Below are 24,561 nucleotides of genomic sequence, written 5' to 3'. Positions count from 1 at the left end.
GAGGGAAAAATTGCAGATAACTTAGTCTCATTCTGAGGTTTTAAGGTTTTAATTATTTCATTTCTTAACACAAAAGTTTGTAAAGAGGTTTTATTAGAATTGACCGAATCTCAAACTGAATAGTTACCACAGAGGTAATATAGTAGTAATATTATAGGGAGACATAAGGAAATAGTAATATGAAAAAATATCCACAGTTAATAGCAAAAGAAGCTAAATTAATAATGCCACCTCAATAAGAAATAGGAAACTCACGTTTTCTCCTTTGTCACCCTTGCTGCCTTTTTGTCCTGGTTCACCAATTTCACCCTGAATTTGAAATATTTGAGTTAAAATTTATATCTAATATGCCATACCTGCCACTGCATTATGATCACTATCATCTTATGACTAAATTATGTGCTAGCATTTAATGTTACTATTTAAATTGGGAAAGCCTACTGATCACTCTCCTGTATTGACTAATATTGCTGTCTAGAATTGATTAGCAGACAGAAAAGCAAAAGTCAACTGAACTCTGAGGAATATTACAGCTGGGATTTTCAATTCACAAAATCAATTTCGTCTGAAATATCACCAGTATAAACTGATAATGGAAATATACTGATTTATATAAAAATATAATTACACATGAACCAAAAATCAATTTATTTTTCTCCTAGTTTTCCAACTGCTAAAGTATAATGCATTATCAGTACACTGGTTAACAAATTTTGTTATATAATTTCACAGTAATGCTAGAAAATATATTCAGTTCAAACACAACACAGCTATACATTTAAAATCAAGTGCTTAGAATCTCTACTTACACATTAGTAAAAAATAAAGAAGTACAGGATAATCAAATATGTATGCAGCTCATTCTTAAATTTTAACTCTACAATATCCAAGACACCATGGTTAAATGTATTCAACTAATTACTTTAATTTCACATTTATCTGAGAAACATTAAAAACAGATAAGAGTTTTTGGCATCTGCTAATTTTTCTCACTACCATTGTTCTTGTCTTGTTTAGATCCCACATACTATTTCACAGGAGAATTCTAATTCTAAGCCCCTAAAATAAAACTTCTGAGCACAATAAAGCTATATTGAAATTTTGAAAATGTATCTTTAGATTTTACATCTAATATTAAGAAAGATTATATCTAGGATTTTTGAGAAAAAATTTACTTTTCACAGTATGTACTGACCTAAATAAAGAGTACTCACCTTGTCTCCATCTTCTCCAGGGGAGCCAGCAGGCCCCGCAGGCCCCGGGAGACCCACAGGGCCTTGTACTCCATCCCTCCCTGCCGGACCTTGGGGACCTTTTTCTCCCTGCATTGAAAATCCAGCAAGTCATTACTTGGCTGTAAAAAACCTATGAATTTGCCACTCATGATTTATAAGTGAAGCTACAAGAGTCATACCCTGGCTTCCATATTTAACAAGGAAATTGTTTTGATTTTCACTCAAAATGCATTTACTCAATAGCAAATGATAACATGAACTATCCCGCATTCTTTCATGACTAAGAATCCTACCATTGCTAACCATTTATGAATCTCATAAAAAATAATCAACAATCAATAAAAATAATCAATAGAATTTTTATTTGAACCACAAATTTTCAAATCAAGCATTATATATTAAAAATCAGATGCTTAATGCTTTTGAAAAGTTACTGACCCTTTATACTGTTCTGTATTGCTACTGAAATAGCGGGGCAGTGGCTGGTAGGTCTCAAAAACCATAAAATGCATTTGCTCATTTGCCCAAGTTTATAACATGCTTTATGTGTAGATATTTTTTATTTTTAACAAATGTTTCATGAATTTTTCTAGATTTTTATATTTTGATTTTGTTGCTTTTGATTCAGAATGACAAGGTTGTTAGCTTCTTAAAATTTTTTATCTTTTGACATTGGCATTATTTTCCTCTTTTAAAATTTAAGTATATTGTATAATTGAAAAAGTAGGGCCTTGGTAATGAAGATGGCAAAAATTCCTTTCCTAAAAGTGAAGACCTCATCGGTTCTTCACAGAGTTATTTTTTTATTGTACTTGGTGGTTCTATCTTTCTTCCTGTTATACAATCTAGGAATCCATGTTGTTAGTTCCTGCCTTTACATTATCCTGGCCCTACTATCTACTCCCCCTCCCTGTCCCTCACCACCTTCCAAGTTTTATCTCTTGAATATATTTACTTCACTTTATCTCCACCATTAAGATCGGGATGGGGAATACGTGTAACTCCATGGCTGATTCATGTCAGTGTATGACAAAACCCACTGAAATGTTGTGAAGTAATTAGCCTCCAACTAATAAAAAAAAATTAAAAAAAAAAAAATCTTATCCCAAAATACTAGTAGCCTTCCTCTGAACTTTTGAAATACCTCCTTCCTATCTCACGTCTTTTCTTACTTCCAAACTATTCCCTATGTTGTAACCATAGAGACAGATAATCTTCCCAACATTCTTTAGTCAATTTACTTGTTTACCATTCCTAAGATAAAGAGCAAGCTGCTAGTGCCGTCTCCCCATCACCTGGTTTCTACTCCCTTTGCCATTGCTCTTTCAACTCCTCTAGATCTTTTTTTAAACTTGATGACATATCCTTCCTGTTACTTGGCCTGAGCACGTGTTGTTTATTTGCCTGGAATGCCCCTAGGAGGACCCTCCTCCTAGTTAATTCCTCCTCATCTTTTACATTCCATCATCAGTGCCCTGTGCAAGAAAAGGCTCTGACTCCAGCTGAGGTCTTTCTGTCATAATCTGATATACATCAGTACATTTCTTTATGTCATTAACCAGAGTTTGTAATTACACATGTACTTAGTGATTCTTTGATTATTTTCCAATGCTTCATCAGACAATAAACTATGTGAGAGAAGAAGCTGTTTTTGTATTCTATTGTATCTTCCTGGCCTGTGGCTCACAGTAGACATTTAAGGAGTATTACTTGAGTTAATCTATTGCTGAATGACAAAAATAAATATCTATAAAACAAAGTTTACAAGTTTATTACTTTATTGGGTTCCACATGAACTCATTTTTCAAAACTATGTCATAATCATCATTTAACAATATCTCCAGTGTCACACTGGAGACCTTTTATTTTGTTCAAATTAAATATTACAGTATCACAAACCTATCTCCACTCATAAAATGTGCTATGCAATTCACAGTGAATGTCACTACTTTGAACACATCAATTGATTCAGATATTTCTCCCTAATTTGAATTTCCTTCAGAATCTGAACTTCAAAAATTGAATCTTTTATATGAGAGTATCTGTAAATTGAACAGATTAATTCTTATCTGCCTTTATTATGGTACACATGATTGCTTGCCAGGAATCACCTGCTGTTTATTTCTCTTGATCCTGGTATGAGTAGAATCACAGATAACCTTTCAACAGATCTACAACAATCTAAATTTAGATTCTTCATTTTACAACCCTGCAAGATGGTAAATGCCTCCTCTATTATGGATATCTTGGCCCATAACCTACAGGACTACCAGAAACATCACTGATCTCTCCTTAAGCAATGTTTATTTCATCATTTCTACTTCTTCATCAATATTCATAGCTGAATATTACATTAACACTGATAAAATTAGCTAATCATCCCCATGTCCTTTGTTTGACTCTGCGTGAACTTATACTTAGCCTTTTCCACACCTTCAACTTTTATTATAATTCACCACATCCATCCCTTCTGATTCAAAAGCTAATTTATGCATTTATTTTCTAGTTATTAATTAATCTTTTGATGAAAAGCCTGGTTTACACCCAATGATGATGATCCTACAAAGAGAAAGAATTACAATTTCATCTACTCATCACAAAATATCATGGTTTTTTTCCAGAGATAAGGAAATAAAGGTTTAGAGATGTTAACTTATCCCAAATAATGAACAAAATAAATAACAGAACTGAGTTCCCAGCTCAATTTTGATTGGCTCAAAGCCAGCAATGTTAGTTTACTCTGACATCCTTAACTTCCTCACTTTTCATTGATCATTTCTTATTATTTGTTAAGTAGATAAATATAACTGCATCACAATAATAATGATAATAACCATAGGCAATGCATTCAATTTTGCTAGTACTCCCATCTTCTGACTCACTATTCTAGGCTCAGGCTTAACTGAAGTGTTCTGCATGCACTTATTCCACTCCTTTATCATCCACCTTCTTTTTGAACCCCACTGCAATTACCTTGAAGTCTTGAATGCCCAGTGGCCAAATCCTGGTCTGTCTTATCTTTTGTTCTCAACTTTGAGTATTCTTGAACACTTACAACATTCAACAAAGAAAACACTTTTCTCTCTTACTCTCCCTCTTACTGGATCCTTTCAAAACTCTCACCATTACAATTTCCCCTAAAGAATCTAGATCTTTATTCTCTTCCCTCAATACTGCATCAAATGGAGACAGTAATACAATTCCTACATCAAACTTATTCTAAATAACTCCCAGATTTGCAATCTTGACATGGATCATTCTCTCTTCAATTATACTTACATGTTCTTGAAACTGAAAATAATGTTTCCTTGTATCTACACCTAGCATTGTCTAATCAATTTGCGGTCAATATATTGCCTTCACTGTGTTTTGGATCTGGCATCCCCCCATTTCTATAGCAGTCTCAGATAGATGTATTATCCATATAGCTTCCTATCTGTAGTCCTTCAATCCACTACCTACCTAATACAGTTAGTAGGTTTCTTCAGTAATCATTAGTTCCATCAAAATATTTCTATCAATGCACTTAGGTAGAAAAAGTTTTAGCTTTCTCTTCTTTACCTGCTTTTCAGCACCCCCTATTCCTCCAAGTTGCTTATCTGGACGATTAATTTGGGGATACAGATTAGGCCAGTTATTGCCAGAGGTCATATGGATATTCATGGCTCTCGTTTTCCATGTTCTCCCTTCCAAGGTGGTTGTTTGGTAAGTAAATAGACCAAGGACTTGCCTTTCACAGATCATTATCTTGTCTTTCTTTCTTTATGCAAGCCTTAACCTACTGATAGTTATATGACAAATTATAATATAATTTGTTCAGAGGAGTTAAGAATCAAAATTTATATTTGGGTTTAGGAAGAGGTAAAAAGCTTCACGTAACATCTAAGCCAATGTCTCCATCAGTTTTTACTAAACTTCTGCATGGAGGTTTATGAATACCTTCACCCCACACTTTTATAAGAATTTTATGCTACTATCTTTAATCCTGTTTAATAAAAGAACAATAGAATTAACATCTTGAACTTTTTTTCATGGTGGGAATAATTGAGAGAGAATGGATGGGCAGAGCATTCTCCTTTCCCTTCCGACTCATACTATCAACACCAAAACCCAGGGCAAATCTTAGTTCTTAAAAAGGCTTTCAATCAATAATTTCTCTTCTACATCAGCAAGGTAATTTATTATAACTTTCAATACTTTTCCATATTCTTATCTTCATTTCAATATTTTACTTTTTTCTTCATAAATTATAAGTATTTAGCCAAGTTAAAACCCAGAATTCAATTATTTTTAGGGAATTCTGGACTTCTATAATAAGTATTTTATAGTCTCAATTTGCACATAAAGCAATGCATATTCTTTTTCTCTGTGTGCATTCTTCATTGTGTTGTGCCAAAATATGAGTGCCCTGGATTTTTGAATGAACTTATACGAAATGTCCTGAATCGATGTGTTTTAAATCTCCATCTAGTGAACAGTACACTATAAACATTTTATAGACAAATCTTTAGTTTTTGAGATTGGTTGAAAATTATAGAAATTCCAAGAGGGAGACAAAGGATAATTTTTTATGCTTTTCCGTTAACATCTCAGAAAACAACATCTAAATTTTCTTCAAATGTATTTGAAGCTGGAAATGTATCTTTAAAAAATTTACAGCAATTAAAAATGTTTTTTTCTGTCATCCAAAAATTCCATTCACAGGTGATATCATCCTACCCTAATATTCTAAGTGTTTCTAAAAGGTAGTATATTACAGAAAAAGTCATTGTAATTTGAAAATGCTAAAAAAATCACAAACATTAATGTCAATGGATAATGAAAACAACATGCTAAATCAGACTCAACTTGCTAAAACTAAGGCCTTAGTGATAAAAAGGTATTTTGAAGATTATAGGCTTAAACTAAATTATATATGTCAAGACTTATATATACACAAAAGTATTGAACTCATATGTTTGCTTATGATGGTCAACAACTTTTATATACATTTACTGGGTTTTTGCTTTAACCATGGAAGATGAGAGAATGCTTTACTTTCTTTTGGAAAATTAATATGATTAAATAAAAAACAGTAACAAAATTAGGAAAGAAATCTTGATGATGAAACATAAATCTAATGAATACAATACATTGATTATTTAAATATAAATTTTTTGAATATAAAATTTTTAAACAATAGATATAAGATAAAATAATTGACCAGATGTTTTCCACTTCTTTCAAACACAAATTACATTAAAAAGGGCAGCAGTTCCCTGTGTGTTTCACTTACAGACTATGAAAGTGATTGGAAATGAAGTTTTATATTGGAAATGAAGTATAGTTTTGTATAGGAATGAGAAGTGCATACTTTTCTAACTCTATGCTGTAAAGCATAGTTTTAATCAAAAGCCCGATTTTATCTTTTAAAAGGAGTAAAACCAGAAGCTTTTACATTAATAATATCCAATTCCCTCACAGGTATTAGGGTTTCATAAAGTGTGGAAAATGTCATCTTACTTAATTGAATTTGAAGTTTTCTGTATTATAAATACAAAAAGAAGTGTGTTTACATGGCAGGCACATACGCAGAAAGAATGCAGTGGAGTATGAAGAGCTAATATCCTTGAATAAAAAGTAATAACTTGTGCAGGGTGGCAGTATAATATATTTCCTCCTTGAAATTACTTACTGGAGCACCTTTCTCTCCAGCTGGACCAGGGGGACCCTGGGGTCCTGGCCGCCCTGGCAAACCAATTGGGCCAGCTGTTCCTGCTGATCCACGTTCTCCTGGTGAGCCCTAATACAGGGGAAAAATGCATTTTGTTATTAAAGATGGAAAAAGAGATACTTAGGAATCACTTATTCAGTACTGACATCTTATAGTTTGTATAACATAAAAGTCACTTTCAGATAATTTTAAAATCTCAGAATACTCCTCACAATTTAAAAGATTAAATTCTAGCCCCAATATTAAGCACAGATACTAAAGTTAAGAAATACTGATAAGAAGAAAATATTTCAAAATAATATATCTTTAACATTTTGCAAACGTTTTCTTTTTCATTTAAGTGTTCATAATTGTTCACAATGCTTTATGACATAAATGCAACAGTACCTTACTATACAATTTTCTCCCTGTATTATCATGGATTGGCAGGTTACACTGTCTAAGACTAGCATTTTCAAAATGATTTCTGTACCTCAACTTAAACTTGCTCAATCACAATTTCTAAGTCCTAAAAAGAAGTTCATTGCATTGATATACAAATATAATTTTTTACATAATAAAGTTTAATAATCACTATCCCAGAGCTTGGACTTTTTCCAAGAAAATAAGTCCTTAAATTTATCTTATAGTCCTGTAGGGATTGTTTGGTTTTATTATGAACACTAGACAGATAATTCACATTTGAGTAGATATGTTCATTTGAATTTCAAAATAGATGCCATATGTTTTCAGTTATTTTGTTTTTAAAAAACCTAATATGTAAAATTTTAGAAAGTGTGGATACTGTCTTCGTGTTAGTTATCTTATCAAAAATTTTAAAAAGTATTATTTAAAGCAAAAATAAAAGAAATGCAAACATAGATCTACTAAGTCATATAAAGCTCAAAGTTAACCTTTTACATCTCCAATTTTATTTAATGAAAGATAACAAGAATATTGTTTTTAGATTAGTTTCCTAGATGTGTGGCTAAGTTATAATTTATTCCTTTAATTCAGGATTGAACTAAATGTGAAATATTTGGAAATATGATTTTTAGTAGGTTCCCTTAATAATTAAGAAGTCTAGATAATATCATCATTTTAAAACGCAAATGATTTAAAAAACTGGAAAATGCAGTACTTTCACATTTTTAACTAATATTATTCTGCCTATGTAATTAGAAATAATTTTATTTTACAAATATGAATTACTGACTTTGTTCTAATTTCTATTTTTATTAGCTAGGACACTAATTACATATGAACATAAAAACAATGATAATGACAACAGCTTGTGTTAACATAGTGCTTTACAATTTAAAAGTCAGTTTCACATTAATTTGTCACTTTACTCCAGAAAGATTCTGTGGAGCTTTTGGTGCAGCTGTAGAATCTTCCCGACTCAGGAATCAAACCTGCACTGCAGGCAGATTCTTTACCAACTGAACTACCAGGGAAGCCCAGGAACAGAATAGCAGTCTTAAAAGATGAAGAAAATAAGAGGTTAAGTGTCCCTCCCATAATCAGGGTACTACTCAAGGGCAACTCTGACTAAGGACTCTTCCCTGGGCTTTTTCCACGAAGTCACCTGTTGATTCGGAAATAAAGACATTAACAACTCTCAGGGGCTATCAAATTGGAATTCCTCTAAATTTAGCACCTATTCAATTTTACTGAACTATTCCTTGATTGCAGAGGATTACAAGACTATTTCTGTCTTATACATCAAGGCTGTATACTGTCACCCTGCTTATTTAACTTACATGCAGAGTACATCATGTGAGATGTCAGGCTGGATGAAGCACAAGCTGGAATCAAGATTGCCAGGAGAAACATCAATAACCTCAGATATGCAGATGACACCACCCTTACGGCAGAAAGTGAAGAGGAACTAAAGAGTCTCCTGATGAAAGTGAAAGAGGCGACTGAAAAAATTGGCTTAAAGCTCAACATTCAGAAAACTAAGATCATGGCATCTGGTCCCATCACTTCATGTCAACTAGATGGGGAAACAATGGAAACAGTGAGAGGTTTCTTGGGGGGAGGGGCTCCAAAATCACTGCAGATGGTGACTGCAGTCATGAAATTAAAAGACACTCGCTCCTTGGAAGAAAAGCTATGACCAACCTAGACAGCATATTAAAAAGCAGAGACATTACTTTGCCAGCAAAGTCTGTCTAGTTAAGCTCTGGTTTTTCCAGTAGTCATGCATGGATGTGAGAGCTGGACTATAAAGAAAGCTGAGCACCAAAGAATTGATGCTTTGAACTGTAGTGTTGGAGAAGACTCTAGAGAGTCCCTTGGACTGCAAGGAGATCCAATCAGTCCATCGTAAGAAACATCAGTCCCAAATATTCATTGGAAGGACTGATGCTGAAGTTGAAACTCCAATACTTTGGCCACCTGTTGCAAAGAACTAACTCATGGAAAAGACCCTGATGCTGGGAAAGATTGAAGGCAGGGGGAGAAGGAGACAACAGAGGATGAGATGGTTGGATGGCATCACCAATTCAATGGACATGAGTTTGAGTAAGTTCCTGAAGTTGGAAAATGGACAGGGAAGACTGGTGTATTGCAATCCATGGGGTGGCAAAGAGTTGGACACAACTGAATGACTGAACTGAACAGAACTGAACTGACAAGACTATTTACTATGTAATTTCTTGCTGGCTAAATACACAAGCTACATAGAGTACTTTTTTATTTTGTGAGGTATCTGAAAATTAAAGCAATTAAAATGAATAGAGATGATACAAATTTTAGATTATTGGGAACAACTTAAGAGTAACACTAGGAAACTAATTTTGTCTCTCATTTTCTTTAAGACTAACTAGACTACTGTTATGGTTGTTTTATTATAGGATATTTTAAACTTAGGAGATAGAAACCATTTGAGAAACTTTATTAAAAGTATGGTTAACAAAATCATGAAATTTGAACTTGATATAAACAAGTGACATTTTTAAGCTATAATAAATATATATTTTAAAAACAAACTCAGGAATTGTTGCGTAGATGGATAATAATATAATCAAATTATGTGAAAATTTTATTTTTATCAATCACATTACTCAAATAGGAAAGAAAAACAGTAACAAAGGAAATTTTCATTTAGTATTTTTTTAAGATAACAAGCATCTGTTCTCTGTCAAAATGTTATTTTTAATTTAATAATATTAAAATATTTTATGTAAAAAAGACAACCACAAGCGGTGTGACTGTTAACCAGATGTCAAGACTTTGGGTGAATGATACCAGAGGCCAGTGCAGAAAAGAAAAAGGAGAATAGAATCCTCTGAGTGCATTTAACAGGTACAGTCCTAAAAGCGAAAGGAATCCAAAGATGTCTTATCTTTGACAGAGAAGTCAAAGAGTAAAACTGGAGGAAGAGAAGGGCAGGGGAGATAGTAAGATGGACAAGTGTGAGAGAGAAAGGAGGGGGAAGACAAGGAGAAAAAGAAGAGCAAGGACACTGAGATTGAGAGAAACACAAAGGTGTGCCCTGAATTACAGAAAAGAGAGGAGGAAAATGTTCAGTAATGAAAGTAGTCTTTTGTGGTAAAAGTAAGCAGAAGGGTCACAAGTGGCTAAGTGGTAAATAATCTGCCTGCCAATGCAGGAGATGCAAGAGATGCGGGTTTGATCCTTGAGTTGTGAAGATCCTCTGAAGGAGGAAATGGCAACCCACACTCCAGAATTCTTGCCTGGAGATTCCCATGGACAGAGGAGCCTGGCGGGCTACAGTCTAGGGGTCACAGAGTCAGATGCAACTGACCACACACACACACACACACACACACACAGAGAAGACAATATACAGTGTGACTAGAGTGATTCTTTTTCATTCCAAGAAAACACTACCATCCCTAAAGATTAGTCTTTACTTATCTGAAAATCTAATTTCTCAAGGATCAATGTGTATATAAGGTGGCTGTATTGCATTTTTAACATTTTACCTATAAAATCTCACACAAGCATTACTACCTATTAGAGTTATCAATCTAAACTAAGTATCCAATTTAAGTGTTGGGATATTTCATTTGCAATTGATGATACAAGTTGTAAAGAGATTCATTTTAATTTCTCAGGCCATGAAATCTTTCTCTTTGATCCTGTTTTAAATTTAAATCCCAGCTTTTCAAAGACTACCTGAGGAAGACATCACTTAAAACTGTGTTGAGATTGACAGCTATGAAACCAAAATGATAAAAGAGATTCACTAGAAAGCAGAGGTGTATTTTAAGAGAATTTATTATTTTCCAACTAATGACCCTACTAAACACTTATTGTATTAAGTACTTTACATGTGCAATATAATTTAACTCCTGTGCAACTTGTTTATTTCTCAGGTAAAGGCCGTAAGGCTCAGGGTCTTACTCATGTGCCCTATGTAAGTTTCTTCCTGCAATGCAGAGTACTTCATAATGGTGAAGAAAAAATTCCTAATTGTTTGTACCACTATAATTCACACATATTACATTAAATTTTAATAAGTATAAGAAATAGAGGTCAATTAAAGCCACTTGTACCAGAATAAGCTCATGTCGTTGAATACTTTATAAAATGAGAAAGAATGAATGGCAGTGCTTATTACCTTTGTCCAAATAGTTATACAGTTCATTTGACCTGTGCTATATAAAATTCAATAGAATTTTTGTCCTTTGGCACTCTTGTTTATTATTTTATTTTAGTTTTTACAATGAAGAATTATTTTTAGTTTTGAGAACCATTTAACACATGTGACAAAATAGGACTTCTTTCATTACCTTCCAACTCTGATTTCCCCTTTCTTATATGTAGAAATATGTGAAATCAGTGAAAGAAGAGAGTGAAAAAGCTGGCTTAAAAGTCAACATTCAAAAATCTAAGATCATGGCATCTGGTTCCATCACTTCATGGCAAATAGAAGTGGACCAAATGAAGGCAGTGACAGGTTTTATTTTATTGGGCTCCAAAGTAACTATGGGTGTAGTTATGTGTCTGTAGTCATGAAATTAAAAGATGCTTGCTGCTTGGAAGGAAAGCTATGACACACCTAGACGGCATATTAAAAAGCAAAACCATCGCTTTGATGAAAAACGTCCGTAACCAAAGCTATGGTTTTACCAGTAGCCAAGAACGAATGTGAGAGTTGGGCCATAAAGAAGGCTGAGTGCTGAAGAACTGATGGTTTCAAACTGTGGTGCTGGGGAAGACTCTTGATAGTCCCTTGGGTTGCAAGGAGATCAAACAATCAATCCTAAAGGAAACTGGCCCTGAATATTCACTGGAAGGACTGATGCTGAAGCTGAATCTTCGATACTTTGGCCACCTGATGTGAAGAGCTGACTCACTGGAAAAGACCCTCATATTGAGAAAGATTGAAGGCAAAAGGAGAAGAGGAGGGTAGAGGATGAGATGGTTAGATAGTATCACTGACACAATGGACATAAATTTGAGCAAACTCCAGGAGAGAGTGATGTACAGGGAAGCCTGGCATGCTGCAATCCTTGGGGTCAAAAGAGTTACACAAGACTTAGCAACTGAACAACAACAAATATACAGAAGTCTAAACAGTGTGAGTTCATGCATTTTCTGAGAACATATTTATCCTTTATCTTCTCAGAAAAATATTAATATAATCACACTCAAGAAATTTTGTTTTCCTTTACATTTTAGATTGTTAAGTGAACATTGCTTCTTAAAATACTAAATCCCTTATTATCCCTCTAAGACGATTGTGCCCATTTTTAAATCTGATTGTTTGGTCCCATTTATCTTCTACCTTGGACAGTTCTTGGTCTTTTCCTGTACTATTAAAATTCCAACCACTCTTTATGCTCAGGATGACAACCTCCTCTCCCCAAAGTTGCATTATTCTGAGAATTTAAATCATGAGACATCATTCTAAATATTCCTTACACAGTTACCATTGTACCCTAGGTTTTCTACTATTATTTTCTGAAGGCATTAATGTAGCATTTATAACTAAATTTTGTCCTGCAAATACTCATGATTTGATTTCATCATGAATATTTCCAAAGCTTAAAATATTAACTGTATGTATTACATAACTATAAGTAATAATATACTTAAGAACATAATGATACAACTAGATATATGCACTGGTCTTTTATAAATTATGGGTATGTTAAAAAATTTAATTCCTAAATAAACTCATGTGTAGTCAGGAGAAATTTACCAAATTTGCAGATGACTATCAATTGAATATGTACTTTCCACAGAGTATGTGGTATATAATTGAGAAAAATGTATTATCTTAACAGGACACATTATAACTGACACATGAAAATAACTCACAACTTTTACTTTAGAAAAAAAATGCTTGTTAATTTTATAGTGAAGTATATTTAATATCCAAAAATAAATAAATATTTTCACATATATCAAGCAAAGAAATAATGCTAATTTGAATCAATGATAATATGTATAGTTGGTAGATATTATATACTACCTTTATTACAAACTTAACTATTTTAATTACTCCCTGAAGCATTCCTAATATTAAATTTCAGATTGCCATCTTGCTTGTGAAACCTGCATTAAGATTAACAATAAAAACATTTTGCTTCCTTGTAGTTAAAAAAAATTGCTTATAATCTTGTCACAACTCATTAACTATGAAACAGTGGATAAAAACAAGAAGATACATTTCCAATGAATATTTGTGCCTTAAAGTACAACTGCAATTTCCTTTCCCATTAGTTATTTCAAACATACTATGTCTAGATATTTTTGATAGCAAAATATTCTGCAATGATTTTATTTTACATATCTATAAATGGAAAAGTGAAAATCTCTGAAGATACTTACTGATTAAACACATGCTATTACAAACTTACAAATCTGTTTTTTCTGGTATTAATGTATTGATACATATAAAGTCTGTCTTAAACTTTGAATGCAACAGATGTTGGAGTACTATACATGAACAGCTTTATTTCAAAAGTAGATATGCAATCTCAAATGATTGTAGAAGTGAAATTTTATAAAAGAGAAAATTAAGATAAAAATTGATATGCAATATATCTAAGACTGCACCATTAAGAGTAGAACTTTTCCCACAAAATAGTATTTTTAATCCTAATTTAACTTTTTGTTTATGTACTCAACTATATAGCAGTGATACTGTCCCATCAAAACTGTTTAACTCGATAGAAAAAGAGGTTACAAGCTATAAAAATATTTCTTCAATTTAAATTGCAATGAGCATAGATAAATTAAAAGCTTCCCAGATGGCACTAGCGGCAACCAACCCCCGGGCCAATGCAGGACACTTAAGAGATGAGGGTTACATCTCTGAGTGGGGAAGATCCCCTGGAGAAATAAATGGCAACCCACTCCAGTATTTCTGCCTGGAAAATCCCATGGACAGAGGAGCTGGCAGGCTCCATAGGGTCACAGCTTAAGCGATTTAGCACAGCAAAGGTATGTAAGGAATTACAGAAATTATGATGGACTAATATCATTAAGTATTCTGTTATTTTAATACTAAATAGCAAGCACCAACTGAAGATTGGACATTTGCCTATTTTTTAAAAACAGAGGAATTTACATTTTTCTAATCAGTGACCTTTCTTTAAGTTTGTGTTAGCTTTATCTTGTTCTGAAGTCCTTTTCCCTAAACTTTGCAATGGTAATAAAACAAAAGTCAACAATATCAGCTTATTTCCTTGGAGCAGTGAGAATAGCGATTATTTTTCTAACTCTTCACATACAGGAGAACACCAGATAAATATTTTCTGCTATGTTTACTAGGTGTTTCATATTCTGAGGAGCATTTGTATAGGATAAAAGGTAATCAGAGAAATCATCTCATATGCATTCAGTTAAAAGGCAGCCCACTAGAGAGAAGGGGGAAAAAACCCCATAAATACAAGTTCTTAGGAGAAGAGCTAGCTACACAAGTACGAAGCAAAAAAAGAAAAAAGTCTAGCACTCTCTTTTTAAAGCCAAGTTAACCTTCATGGCAAGACTAGTTTGAGGTAATTCTCACTCTCCAGATTACATGTATTTGAGATCAGATAATCTGAAAACTGATGCTTTTGAACTATGGTGTTGGAGAAGACTCTTGAGAGTCCCTTGGACTGCAAGGAGATCCAACAAGTCCATCCTAAAGGAGATCAGTCCTGAATATTCATTGGAAGAACTGATGCTGAAGCTGAAACTCCAATACTTTGGCCACCTGATGCGAAGAACTGACTGATTGTATAAGACCCTGATGCTGGGAAAGATTGAAGGCAGGAGGAGAAGGGGATGACAGAGGATGAGATGGTTGGATGGCATCACCGACTCAATGGACATGAGTATGAGTAAACTCCGGGAGTTGGCGATGGACAGGGAGGCCTGGCGTGCTGCAGTCCATGGGGTCGCAAAGAATCAGACATGACTGAGAGACTTAACTGAACTGACTGAAGCTGAAAATTCAGATAAAATATCAAGCATTACTAGAGTTTAAAACCTAAGTACTGAAACTCTAAGTGACAGTCTTACAATGCCTCAGTCTTCAGTCACTGATCCCATGCCACCTCCCTACTTGACTAATCCTGACTGCATGCCCCCTAAGGTCTAAGTGGATCCCAATATAGAAAGTGTGCTTTATCTTTCAAAAGAATAACATGTGACCCAGTTAGTAAGTGAAAACCTTCTAAACACTTGTCTAGCTCCTTGTTTGAGGAATAAGTAAAAAGCCAGTAAAGAAGAAGGTTCTCTGGAGTAGGAGGTGGGGGAAAATTAGAATAGGAGTTATGATAAGAGGGGCATATACAATTCTAAAGAAGAGATAATAACAGGAAGAAATAATAGCACATAAAGAGAAAAAGAGAGAATTGTCAGGGGACAGATATGAAATAGAAGTCACAAAAAGAGACAAAGACTAATACATTGCACAGTTGTGAAACATTGGACATTTACCTTCTAGCAGCTATGCATCTGACCCCTCTCATATACACTCTCCATATTAATTCCCACTTTTCTAAGGGGTAGGTGTGAGTGAGAAATGTGGTTGTAAGGACAAAGGACTTTTAATAGCACACTATTATATTTTTTAAATTCTCCTCATTTTTAGAGAAATAAATGTTTGCAATGAGGGGATTTTTAAAAAAAAATTATTATCATTTTCATCTTCTGGCCCTGCCATGTGGCACATGGGGTCTTAGTTCACTGACCAGGGATCAAACTTGTGCCCCCAGCATTGGCAGATCAGAGTCTTATCCACTGGACCGCCAGGAAAGTCCTTGAGGGGATTTTTCTTATCAGAAAAAGAAAAATACGAGGGAGAGATTATTTAGGGAACATATTTTCCTTGATTTGCTTTATGAAATATATCAGTGGTAAATGCAATCTGAGAGCTTGTTTGCATAATCTATTTGTATATACTGTATGTTAACATAAATATAAAATGTTTACTCAGTCTGTGTTCAACATAGGAGAAAAATGCTGTGCTGATCAGTCTCTTGCTTCTTCCTACCTTCTGTGTGCGCATTAAGACATCCACTTAGTCAGTAAACCCCCTGAGAGGAGAAAACATGCCCTCCTTTGATGGGCATCTATTACCAGCTTTTGTGTATATCATCATGCATACAGAGAGCATTTGGTTTAGGCCAGACTTCAGAAGCTCAAAGGAACAGTATCCTGTTGGGATAATTTTGTTCGGCTTGAGCGGGAGCACTAAAAACTGCTTCTCAATATGCATACACTCCTAGTAGCTAGACCTTCAGAGAACTTTGATGATGAAATATCAATTTTTTGCTAAGAGGACTAAAATAGCATTGAACACTTCAAGACTAAGTCAAACCCATAAGAAACTTGCTTTTCATAGATAAAACTGATTTTTATTTGTATTTTGAACTCTAACATAATTCCTTTAGGGAAAAATTGTTTTTAACCTTCCTTTCTTTGTTCTTTTAATAGATTACTCATTATTTATTATGTTGTTTTATCTATTTCACATCCATCTTCTTCAAAAAACTATAAGCTCTATGCAGGAAATGTCCATTTAATGAATCTGTAAAATTTCAGCTTAATAGATTGAATGGCATATTCATTATTTAGTTTTTCATAGGAAAAGACTCACAGCAGTTTACAAGGGAGACATAACTAAGAGATAATATAAATAAGAAATGTTAAAAAAAGAAATCTAGGTAAGAAAAATAAATAAGCAACTAACTTTATTGGCAAAAAATAGGACTATCAGTATTAGTAATCTAAAAATTCATACTAGGGACCTAGTTTAGAGACTAGGCTTTTCCTACATGCAGGTTACGATCCATGGATGGTTTATGAAGTCAGTGTAATAGGTCTTGTCTAGCATTTTGAAAAGTAATTATAATAAAAGAAAATATATAATATTAAGGTACATTATATGCACTTCCTGTATAGAATTCAATGCAAAAAGTTACAAAAGAGTCATAAAACAAGAAGTTATCTTCTCTACTGTGGTCCAAATTTGAATCTATTATTTCTGTACGCCATAGCTAAAAAAAGAAATATAATTTTTGTAACAATTAAAAGAAAAAAAGATTTCTTCAGAGGATACTCATAATAAGAGCCCTGCATAAAAGTGTTCCATATCCTTGAATAGATGCTCTTGGTTGATACAACTCTACACATTAGAGTTTCTCTAAATACAAGCCAAGGGCATCATAGCTAGACCTATCAGAGTTTTGTGATTCCGTTTCTATCGGCTTTCATAACAGTGTGATACAAGTAGTATGGCCTATGTTTCCAACTGAATAGATTATGAATAAAATAAAGATGTAAAATATATTTACGGATGAATAGATACACACAAATATAGATGGATGACTATTAAATATATTTTGCTTTGTGTGGGTCAGAATATATTGAAAAGCTCTGACATTTCAATGTCACTTTTTATTAACATTGCAAAATAGAGTGTACTATCTTTTTTGACAAAGAAGTCAGCACTCCTTACTCTTTGTTTTTACTATCAATTGCAACATCGGTTGGATCATCAAAAAAGCAAGAGACTTCCAGAAAAACATCAACTCTGTTTTATTGACTACCCCAAAGCCTTTAACTGTGTGGATCACAATAAACTATGGAAAATTCTTAAAGAGATGGGAATACCAGAGCACCTGACTTGCCTCCTGAGAAATCTGTATATAGGTCAGGAAGCAACAGTTAGAACTGTAGATGGAACAATAGACTGGTTCCAAATTAGGAAGGAGTGTGTAAAGGCTGTATATTGTCACCCTGCTTGTTTATCTTATATGCAGAGTACATCATGCAGAATACTGGGCTGGATGAAACATAAGCTGAAATAAAGGTTGCTGGGAGAAATATCAATAACCTGAGATATGCAGATGACACCACCCTTATGGCAGAAAGTGAAGAACTAAAGAGACTCTTGATGAAGGTGAAAGAGGAAAGTGAAAAAGTTGGCTTAAAACTCAACATTCAGAAAACTAAGATCATAGCATCTGGTCCCATCAGTTCATGGCAAATAGATGGGGAAACAACGGAAGCAGTGATAGACTTTATTTTGGGGGGCTCCAAAATCACTGTAGATGGTGACTGCAGCCATGAAATTAAAAACACTTGCCCCTTGGAAGAAAAGCTATGACCAACCTAGACAGCATATTAAAAAGCAGAGACATTACTTTGCCAACAAACATCTATCTAATCAAGGCTGGTTTTTCCAGTGGTCATGTATGGATGTGAGAGTTGGACTATAAAGAAAGCTGAGTGCCAAAGAATTGATGCTTTGGAACTGTGGAGCTGAAGAAGACTCTTGAGAGTCCCTTGGAAAGCAAGGCGATCCAACCAGTCCATCCTAAAGGAAATCAGTCCTGAATATTCATTGGAAGCACTGATGCTGAAGCTGAAACTCCAATACTCTGGCCACCTGTTGCGAAGAACTAACTCATGGAAAAGACCCTGATGCTGGGAAAGATTGAAGGCAGGAGGAGAAGGGGATGACAGAGGATGAGATGTCAGTATCACCCACTCGATGAACGTGAGTTTGAGTAAGCTCTGGGAGTTGGTGATGGACAGGGAAGCCTGTTGCTGCAGTCCACAGGATGGCAAAGAGTCAGACATGGCTAAGTGATTGACTGAACTAAGCAAGATGATACCATAAATCTTCTAAAAAAAAATGAGAATTACCATGAACAAATTTTCTGAATAAATTATAGTTTTCATCTAGAAAATCAATAATTTTTGGTCTAAATCTTGGTAATTTGAAATAAAACAATTCAAAATCAAACTCCGCATGCATGTAGCTTATTTAAATGGAGTAAACTAAGGCTTGTTTGGCATTTGTTATGGAGTAGGAGTTGAATGGAGAAGGCAATGGCACCCCACTCCAGTACTCTTGCCTGGAAAATCCCATGGACAGAGGAGCCTGGTAGGCTGCAGTCCATGGGGTCGTGAAGAGTCAGACACGACTGAGAGACTTCACTTTCACTTTTCACTTTAATGCACTGGAGAAGGAAATGGCAATCCACTCCAGTGTTCTTGCCTGGAGAATCCCAGGGATGGGATCACACAGAGTCAGACACGACTGAAGGAAATGGCAATCCACTCCAGTGTTCTTGCCTGGAGAATCCCAGGGATGGGATCGCACAGAGTCAGACACGACTGAAGTGCCTTAGCAGTAGAAGTAGCAGCAGGAGTTAAATACCCGAGTAGGTGGCCATTTCCTTCTCCAGGGGATCTTCCCAACTGAGGGACTGAACCCACATCTCCTGCATTGGCAAGCAGATTCCTTACCATATGAGCCACCAGGAAAGTCCCTTCACTTCACTTTTATTTCGTGGAGTAGGAACCTCATCATGAATCTCTTTACAATATTTTATAGCAATTACAATAGCATAAAGCATAATCAATGTGGATGATGTCTTTCCTTTTAGTGGTTCCTTTTCCAAATTTAAGGAAGAATTTTAATTTGTTGTTGCCTATAGACTTGGATATGTTAAATTATTGTTAAGAATAGATTTTAATTCCAAATAATAAACTCACAGTCAGAATTTGTAGAGCATTTCTATCAGCAAAGTATAAAAGCGTTTTAAAATCTTTTGTTGCTACTAAGAGGCTTTGAGCTTTTATGTGAGAGTTTAGTGTTTGTTGTTGTTCCTGATCAGGTGAAATTGACCACGGCATCACTAAACGGTTACTCCCACAAGGACACATGCTTGAAGTTATCATTCTGTTTTCCTCTTCCTCACTACCCATATCCAATCTTAGGAATAAATCCTACCATCCTGCCTTCCTAGTGTTTGTTGCATCTGCACTGGCCACTGACTTCCTGCTATCTTATATTGGTTCACTCTTTTATCATGACATTGATCACTGAAATTTTATGCTCAACAAGTCTCTCTCCTCTTTGTTATATATATTATACACTAATGAAAACTTTTCCCCTAAAATTTTATTAAATGTGTTTACTCCAAAACACTTTATTGCAGTTTTCATAGTCCACTTACTCAAAAAAACTCCAAATCTTCAAATTATTTCGGTTTGGCATTTTAGAGCTTCAGTAATCATATGACATATATTTTAGCATTACATTATGCAAATACGTAGCACAGTACCTGCGTCCTAGAAAGAATTCATCACGGTTTGGTCCTTCTTTAAGGTGCCCACTTTGGTAAGACCAGATATTCCCTAAATACCTTGTTCCTTCCTGATATCATTCTCATGATCTTACATAGTTTTGTAATCATCTATACCCTGTGAAGTCAAATTCAAGGACCACTTCCTGCCTGACACTTCTACTGATTTCTCTTCCCCTGCCCTTGAATAATTAATATTTGTTATTTGTATACCATTAGGCATTTAATCACTGGCTGACTTATAGTGCTATTTAGTTTTAAGTCTCTTAAAGGTGTATATTCTCTGCAGCTTAATTGTACACTGGGAAGTAAGTAGAAATTGCCAAATAAACAGTTCTTGATGCTAAATGAATGAATATTACATCTTTTAAAAGTCATATTTACTAAGTTCTTTCAAATGCAATCAGATAATCATTGATTTATATCCTGTTAAATTATATCTCTATCTCCTGGCCATATTACGTACCTTATAAATATATTAATTTCAACTGTCCAAAGAACTGAGATAACATTGTTTGCTTGGGTCCTAAAAATAACTTTAAACAACTTAAATGCTGTGCTCATGATTCAGGTTTCACAGATGCATCACCACTGATCTTAAAAAAATGAATCCATATTATGAAATAAAATTCACTTTAGAATTTAAAGTTCTGGGTAGATAGATTGCATTGCACTCAAAATTTTGAAGATTCTACCTATGCTCAAATTGGCTTCCAGTTGGCTTAGTGATAAAGAATCCACCTGCCAATGCAGGAATCACCAAAATGTGAGTTTGATCCCTGGGTCTGGAAGATATTCTGGAGGAGAAAATGGCAACCCATTCCAGTACTTCTGCTGGGATAACCTCATGTACAGAGGAGCTTGGTGGGCCACAGTTCACAGGGTCACAAAGAGTCAGACACAACTGAGCAAGCATGTAAACATCTATGCTCAAATTTAAGCACTTCTGTCTTATTCAAATATTTTTCCTACTAGTGCTACCACCACTAACTTATCAGCATATCTTAAAATGTTCTATATTTTTTGAATATCAAATATTATTTTTCTTTAAAAAGATCTTTATCAAATATCCATACCACCATAATCATTGTAATATGACATTTGTATGCTCTCAGATTAAATATAATTATGTTAATCAAAGTTAATCAATCTGCCAAAGAATATATTATTATTTTTTTCAGTGTTATTTATGTTGTACACACTTAACTCCAATATCAGGATCTATGATAAATTTAAATAGATAGATATGGAATGATTATATTGACAACACTGTGCTGTGAATGGAACCAAACACATTCTAAAGCAATTTCTAAAATATAAATCATAACAAAGAGAACAAGGAGTAAAGAAATTTCACTAATATACGAAATGGAGGCAAACTGTCCAAAGATGACTTTATGGAGATTTAATGTTTAAACTTGATCTCTATAGATGAGTAGGAATTTTTTTTCAAATAGAGAAAGGAAAAATAGGGTTTCTTGGAAGAAGAAAAGTATCCTTAGCAAAGTATAAAAATTGTGTTAGTATGATATAAACAAGAAGTTCAATGCATTAAACTGGGTAGAATTAGAATGTAGGCTTTCAGGAAAATAAAATAGATGATAGTGACAGTGATCAAATTTTGAAGAAACTTCTTGGTCATAATAAGGAGTTTGGTTTCCAAAGACAGTGTGGGACCATGTGATACATTTAAGCAGAAAAATGGCACTGTTAAGGATGTGTATTCCCTCGTGTCTCAGACAGTAAAGAATCTGCCTTCAATGCAGGAAGTCCGGGTTCAATCCTTGCTTTGGGAAGGTCCCCTGGAGAAGGGAATGGCTACCCACTTCAGTACTCTTGCCTGGAGAATTCCATGGACAAAGGAGCCTGGTAGGCTCTTGCCTAGAGTATTCCATGGACAGAGGAGTCTGGTGGGTTATGTATGGTACATGGGGTCGCAAAGAGTCGAACATGACCAAGCAACTGATGTTAAGCTGTAATTCTAGAATCAGTGGGCAAAACCAACTGAAGAGGTTAAAAATGGAGTCAGGAGGTAGGTTAAAACACTGTTAAGCAAGGCGAGAAAGGAAAGAGTCTGAACAAAGGCGATGGTAGTGGAAACAAAGAAAGGGGGAAGAATTAAATAAATATGTTGGAGGTGGAGCTAATATGACTTCCGTGTGTTATATAAGGAAGTTAAGAGGAAAGTTTAGGTAACTTTCAGCTTTTTAGATTGGTGAGATAAAATGGAGAATGAGAAGAAACCACTAAGATTGATAGCTTGGCTATTGTTGGTAACTTCACAGATAAGAATGAAGGTAAATTTATGGAAAAAAATAAAGGCTATATTTAGTGCTTTCTGGGGGATTGATATATATTCCAATAAAATAAAAATCTAATATTTACTCATTTGCCAATTACTTCATAAGGTTACAATGACTAAATAAAACAATCTAGATAACAAATAAAGAGAATACATGCCTTTCATATTTATGGTTTTTTTAAAAAAATAAACATTGATAAAATTCAAGTCTCATCAAGTACTCAGAATCAGACTAACTATGATTTATTTTCTCAGGTATTTGAAGAGGCAAGATAGCTCCTTTCACCTCCTGACAGCAGTGGTAAAATAAATATTTTCAATCATCTAACCACTTCTGTTTCTGTACTCATGAAAGCATGCAATTAGTACAGACCAGGCACTGACTGATTTGACTGACATATGTTTATTTTCTCTTCCACACACTGTGGGATCACAGCATGAGACTAATGAAAGAAATGCTGTAATTTGCAACTATGGATTGCATGGCTATTTTATAATCATACTTACAACTGGACCTGGTGGGCCCTGGGGACCTTCTCCTCCTTTCAGTCCAGGTGCACCCTGGGAAAAGTGAAAAGCAAAGAAAATGAACTGATATGAATTGAATATAAATAAGAGGTGATGTATAACTGAGAATGTTAGGAAGTGATTTCAGACACAAATATATTAATCTATTGCTATATGTATTATCACAACCAGTGCATATGCTCACATATTTCCCTTTAATTACTCATGAATCTTTATTTAGTTGAGACCAAAAAAAATGCTTCTAAAAAGCAATCTTATTTACATGTTTCATTAATATGTTAATTATACCTGAGCTCCAGGAAGCCCTCTTTCACCTGGGAAACCACGTAGTCCTGCTGGTCCATCTTTCCCTGAGACACCTTGAGGACCTGGGTCACCCTAAGGAATAGAATATACATCCATCATAGGAAGTAAACTTACATGGTTCCAAAAACAAAACTGTAGTAACCTCTAACCTAGTGTGAGTAAAGTTTGAATACCATTTAATGATGAGAGTAGTGTGTGAAATGTCACATATATTAAAATGAACTAACCACTATCTACAGTTGAGTGTACATGAATAGGTGGTTTTATGGTCAATGAAGCTAAATGTTCTCATATTTTTGTTCGGTCATGACTTGAAGTACAATAAACTGATATTTTACTAAGATATCTTTCTGACATTCATTTAAATACTACACCAACATTTAGAGTATCTATAGACAAGTAATGAGAAGCTATAGTAAAAAGTAAATGGGTGATTTCAGCCAAGAAAATTCCAACAGCATGGTGAATATACCTTTGCACCTTCTTTTCCTGCAGCACCAGGAAGACCTTGCTCCCCAGGAGGGCCAGGAGGGCCTGGATGTCCACGTTCACCTATTGGACCAGTCTCACCAGTTGGTCCCTAAAGTAGATAAACAAAATTCATCAGATTGCTCTTTTATTTTTTGGCAAAGATAACAAATCTCACTCCCTTTCACAAAGGTTTATCATTTTCAATTATTTTCATGGTGTCCTACAGAACTGCATATAAAGTATTGAAAGTAAAATACTTGATAGAAGTCTGAAAGATTATGTATAATCTGGATTAAAATCTGAGTGTGTAAAGGGAATATATAGATAAATTTAAAGAGTTGTTTTCTTTGTTTAATACCAGATTGTTTCAGAGTGAAGCCAGTCTAAATATTGTTAAAAACCATTTTATCATTACTTCATCTCCTTCCCTCTTTTATATAAGATGTCAAA

The 24,561-nt window shown here is 34.4% G+C and overlaps 1 protein-coding gene across 2 annotated transcripts in view; it reads right to left on the bottom strand.

Annotated features, from left to right (window-relative positions):
- COL11A1 (collagen type XI alpha 1 chain) overlaps positions 1-24,561 on the bottom strand; it is a 213,159-nt gene that overhangs the window by 50,000 nt on the left and 138,598 nt on the right. For both annotated transcript variants that reach the window (XM_065907856.1, XM_065907860.1), the window contains exons 39-44: positions 24,113-24,220; positions 23,623-23,712; positions 23,314-23,367; positions 6,910-7,017; positions 1,215-1,322; positions 256-309 (exon numbers count right to left, since the gene is read on the bottom strand). In XM_065907856.1, the coding sequence (XP_065763928.1) occupies positions 256-309; positions 1,215-1,322; positions 6,910-7,017; positions 23,314-23,367; positions 23,623-23,712; positions 24,113-24,220 (522 nt within the window). The remainder of the gene's footprint in view (positions 1-255; positions 310-1,214; positions 1,323-6,909; positions 7,018-23,313; positions 23,368-23,622; positions 23,713-24,112; positions 24,221-24,561) is intronic.

This window comes from Muntiacus reevesi, chromosome 1 (genome assembly GCF_963930625.1).
Source record: "Muntiacus reevesi chromosome 1, mMunRee1.1, whole genome shotgun sequence".
NCBI lineage: Eukaryota > Metazoa > Chordata > Mammalia > Artiodactyla > Cervidae > Muntiacus > Muntiacus reevesi.
The sequence above is the reverse complement of the archived record's forward strand: the minus strand, read 5'-3'. Positions and strand labels throughout refer to the sequence as shown.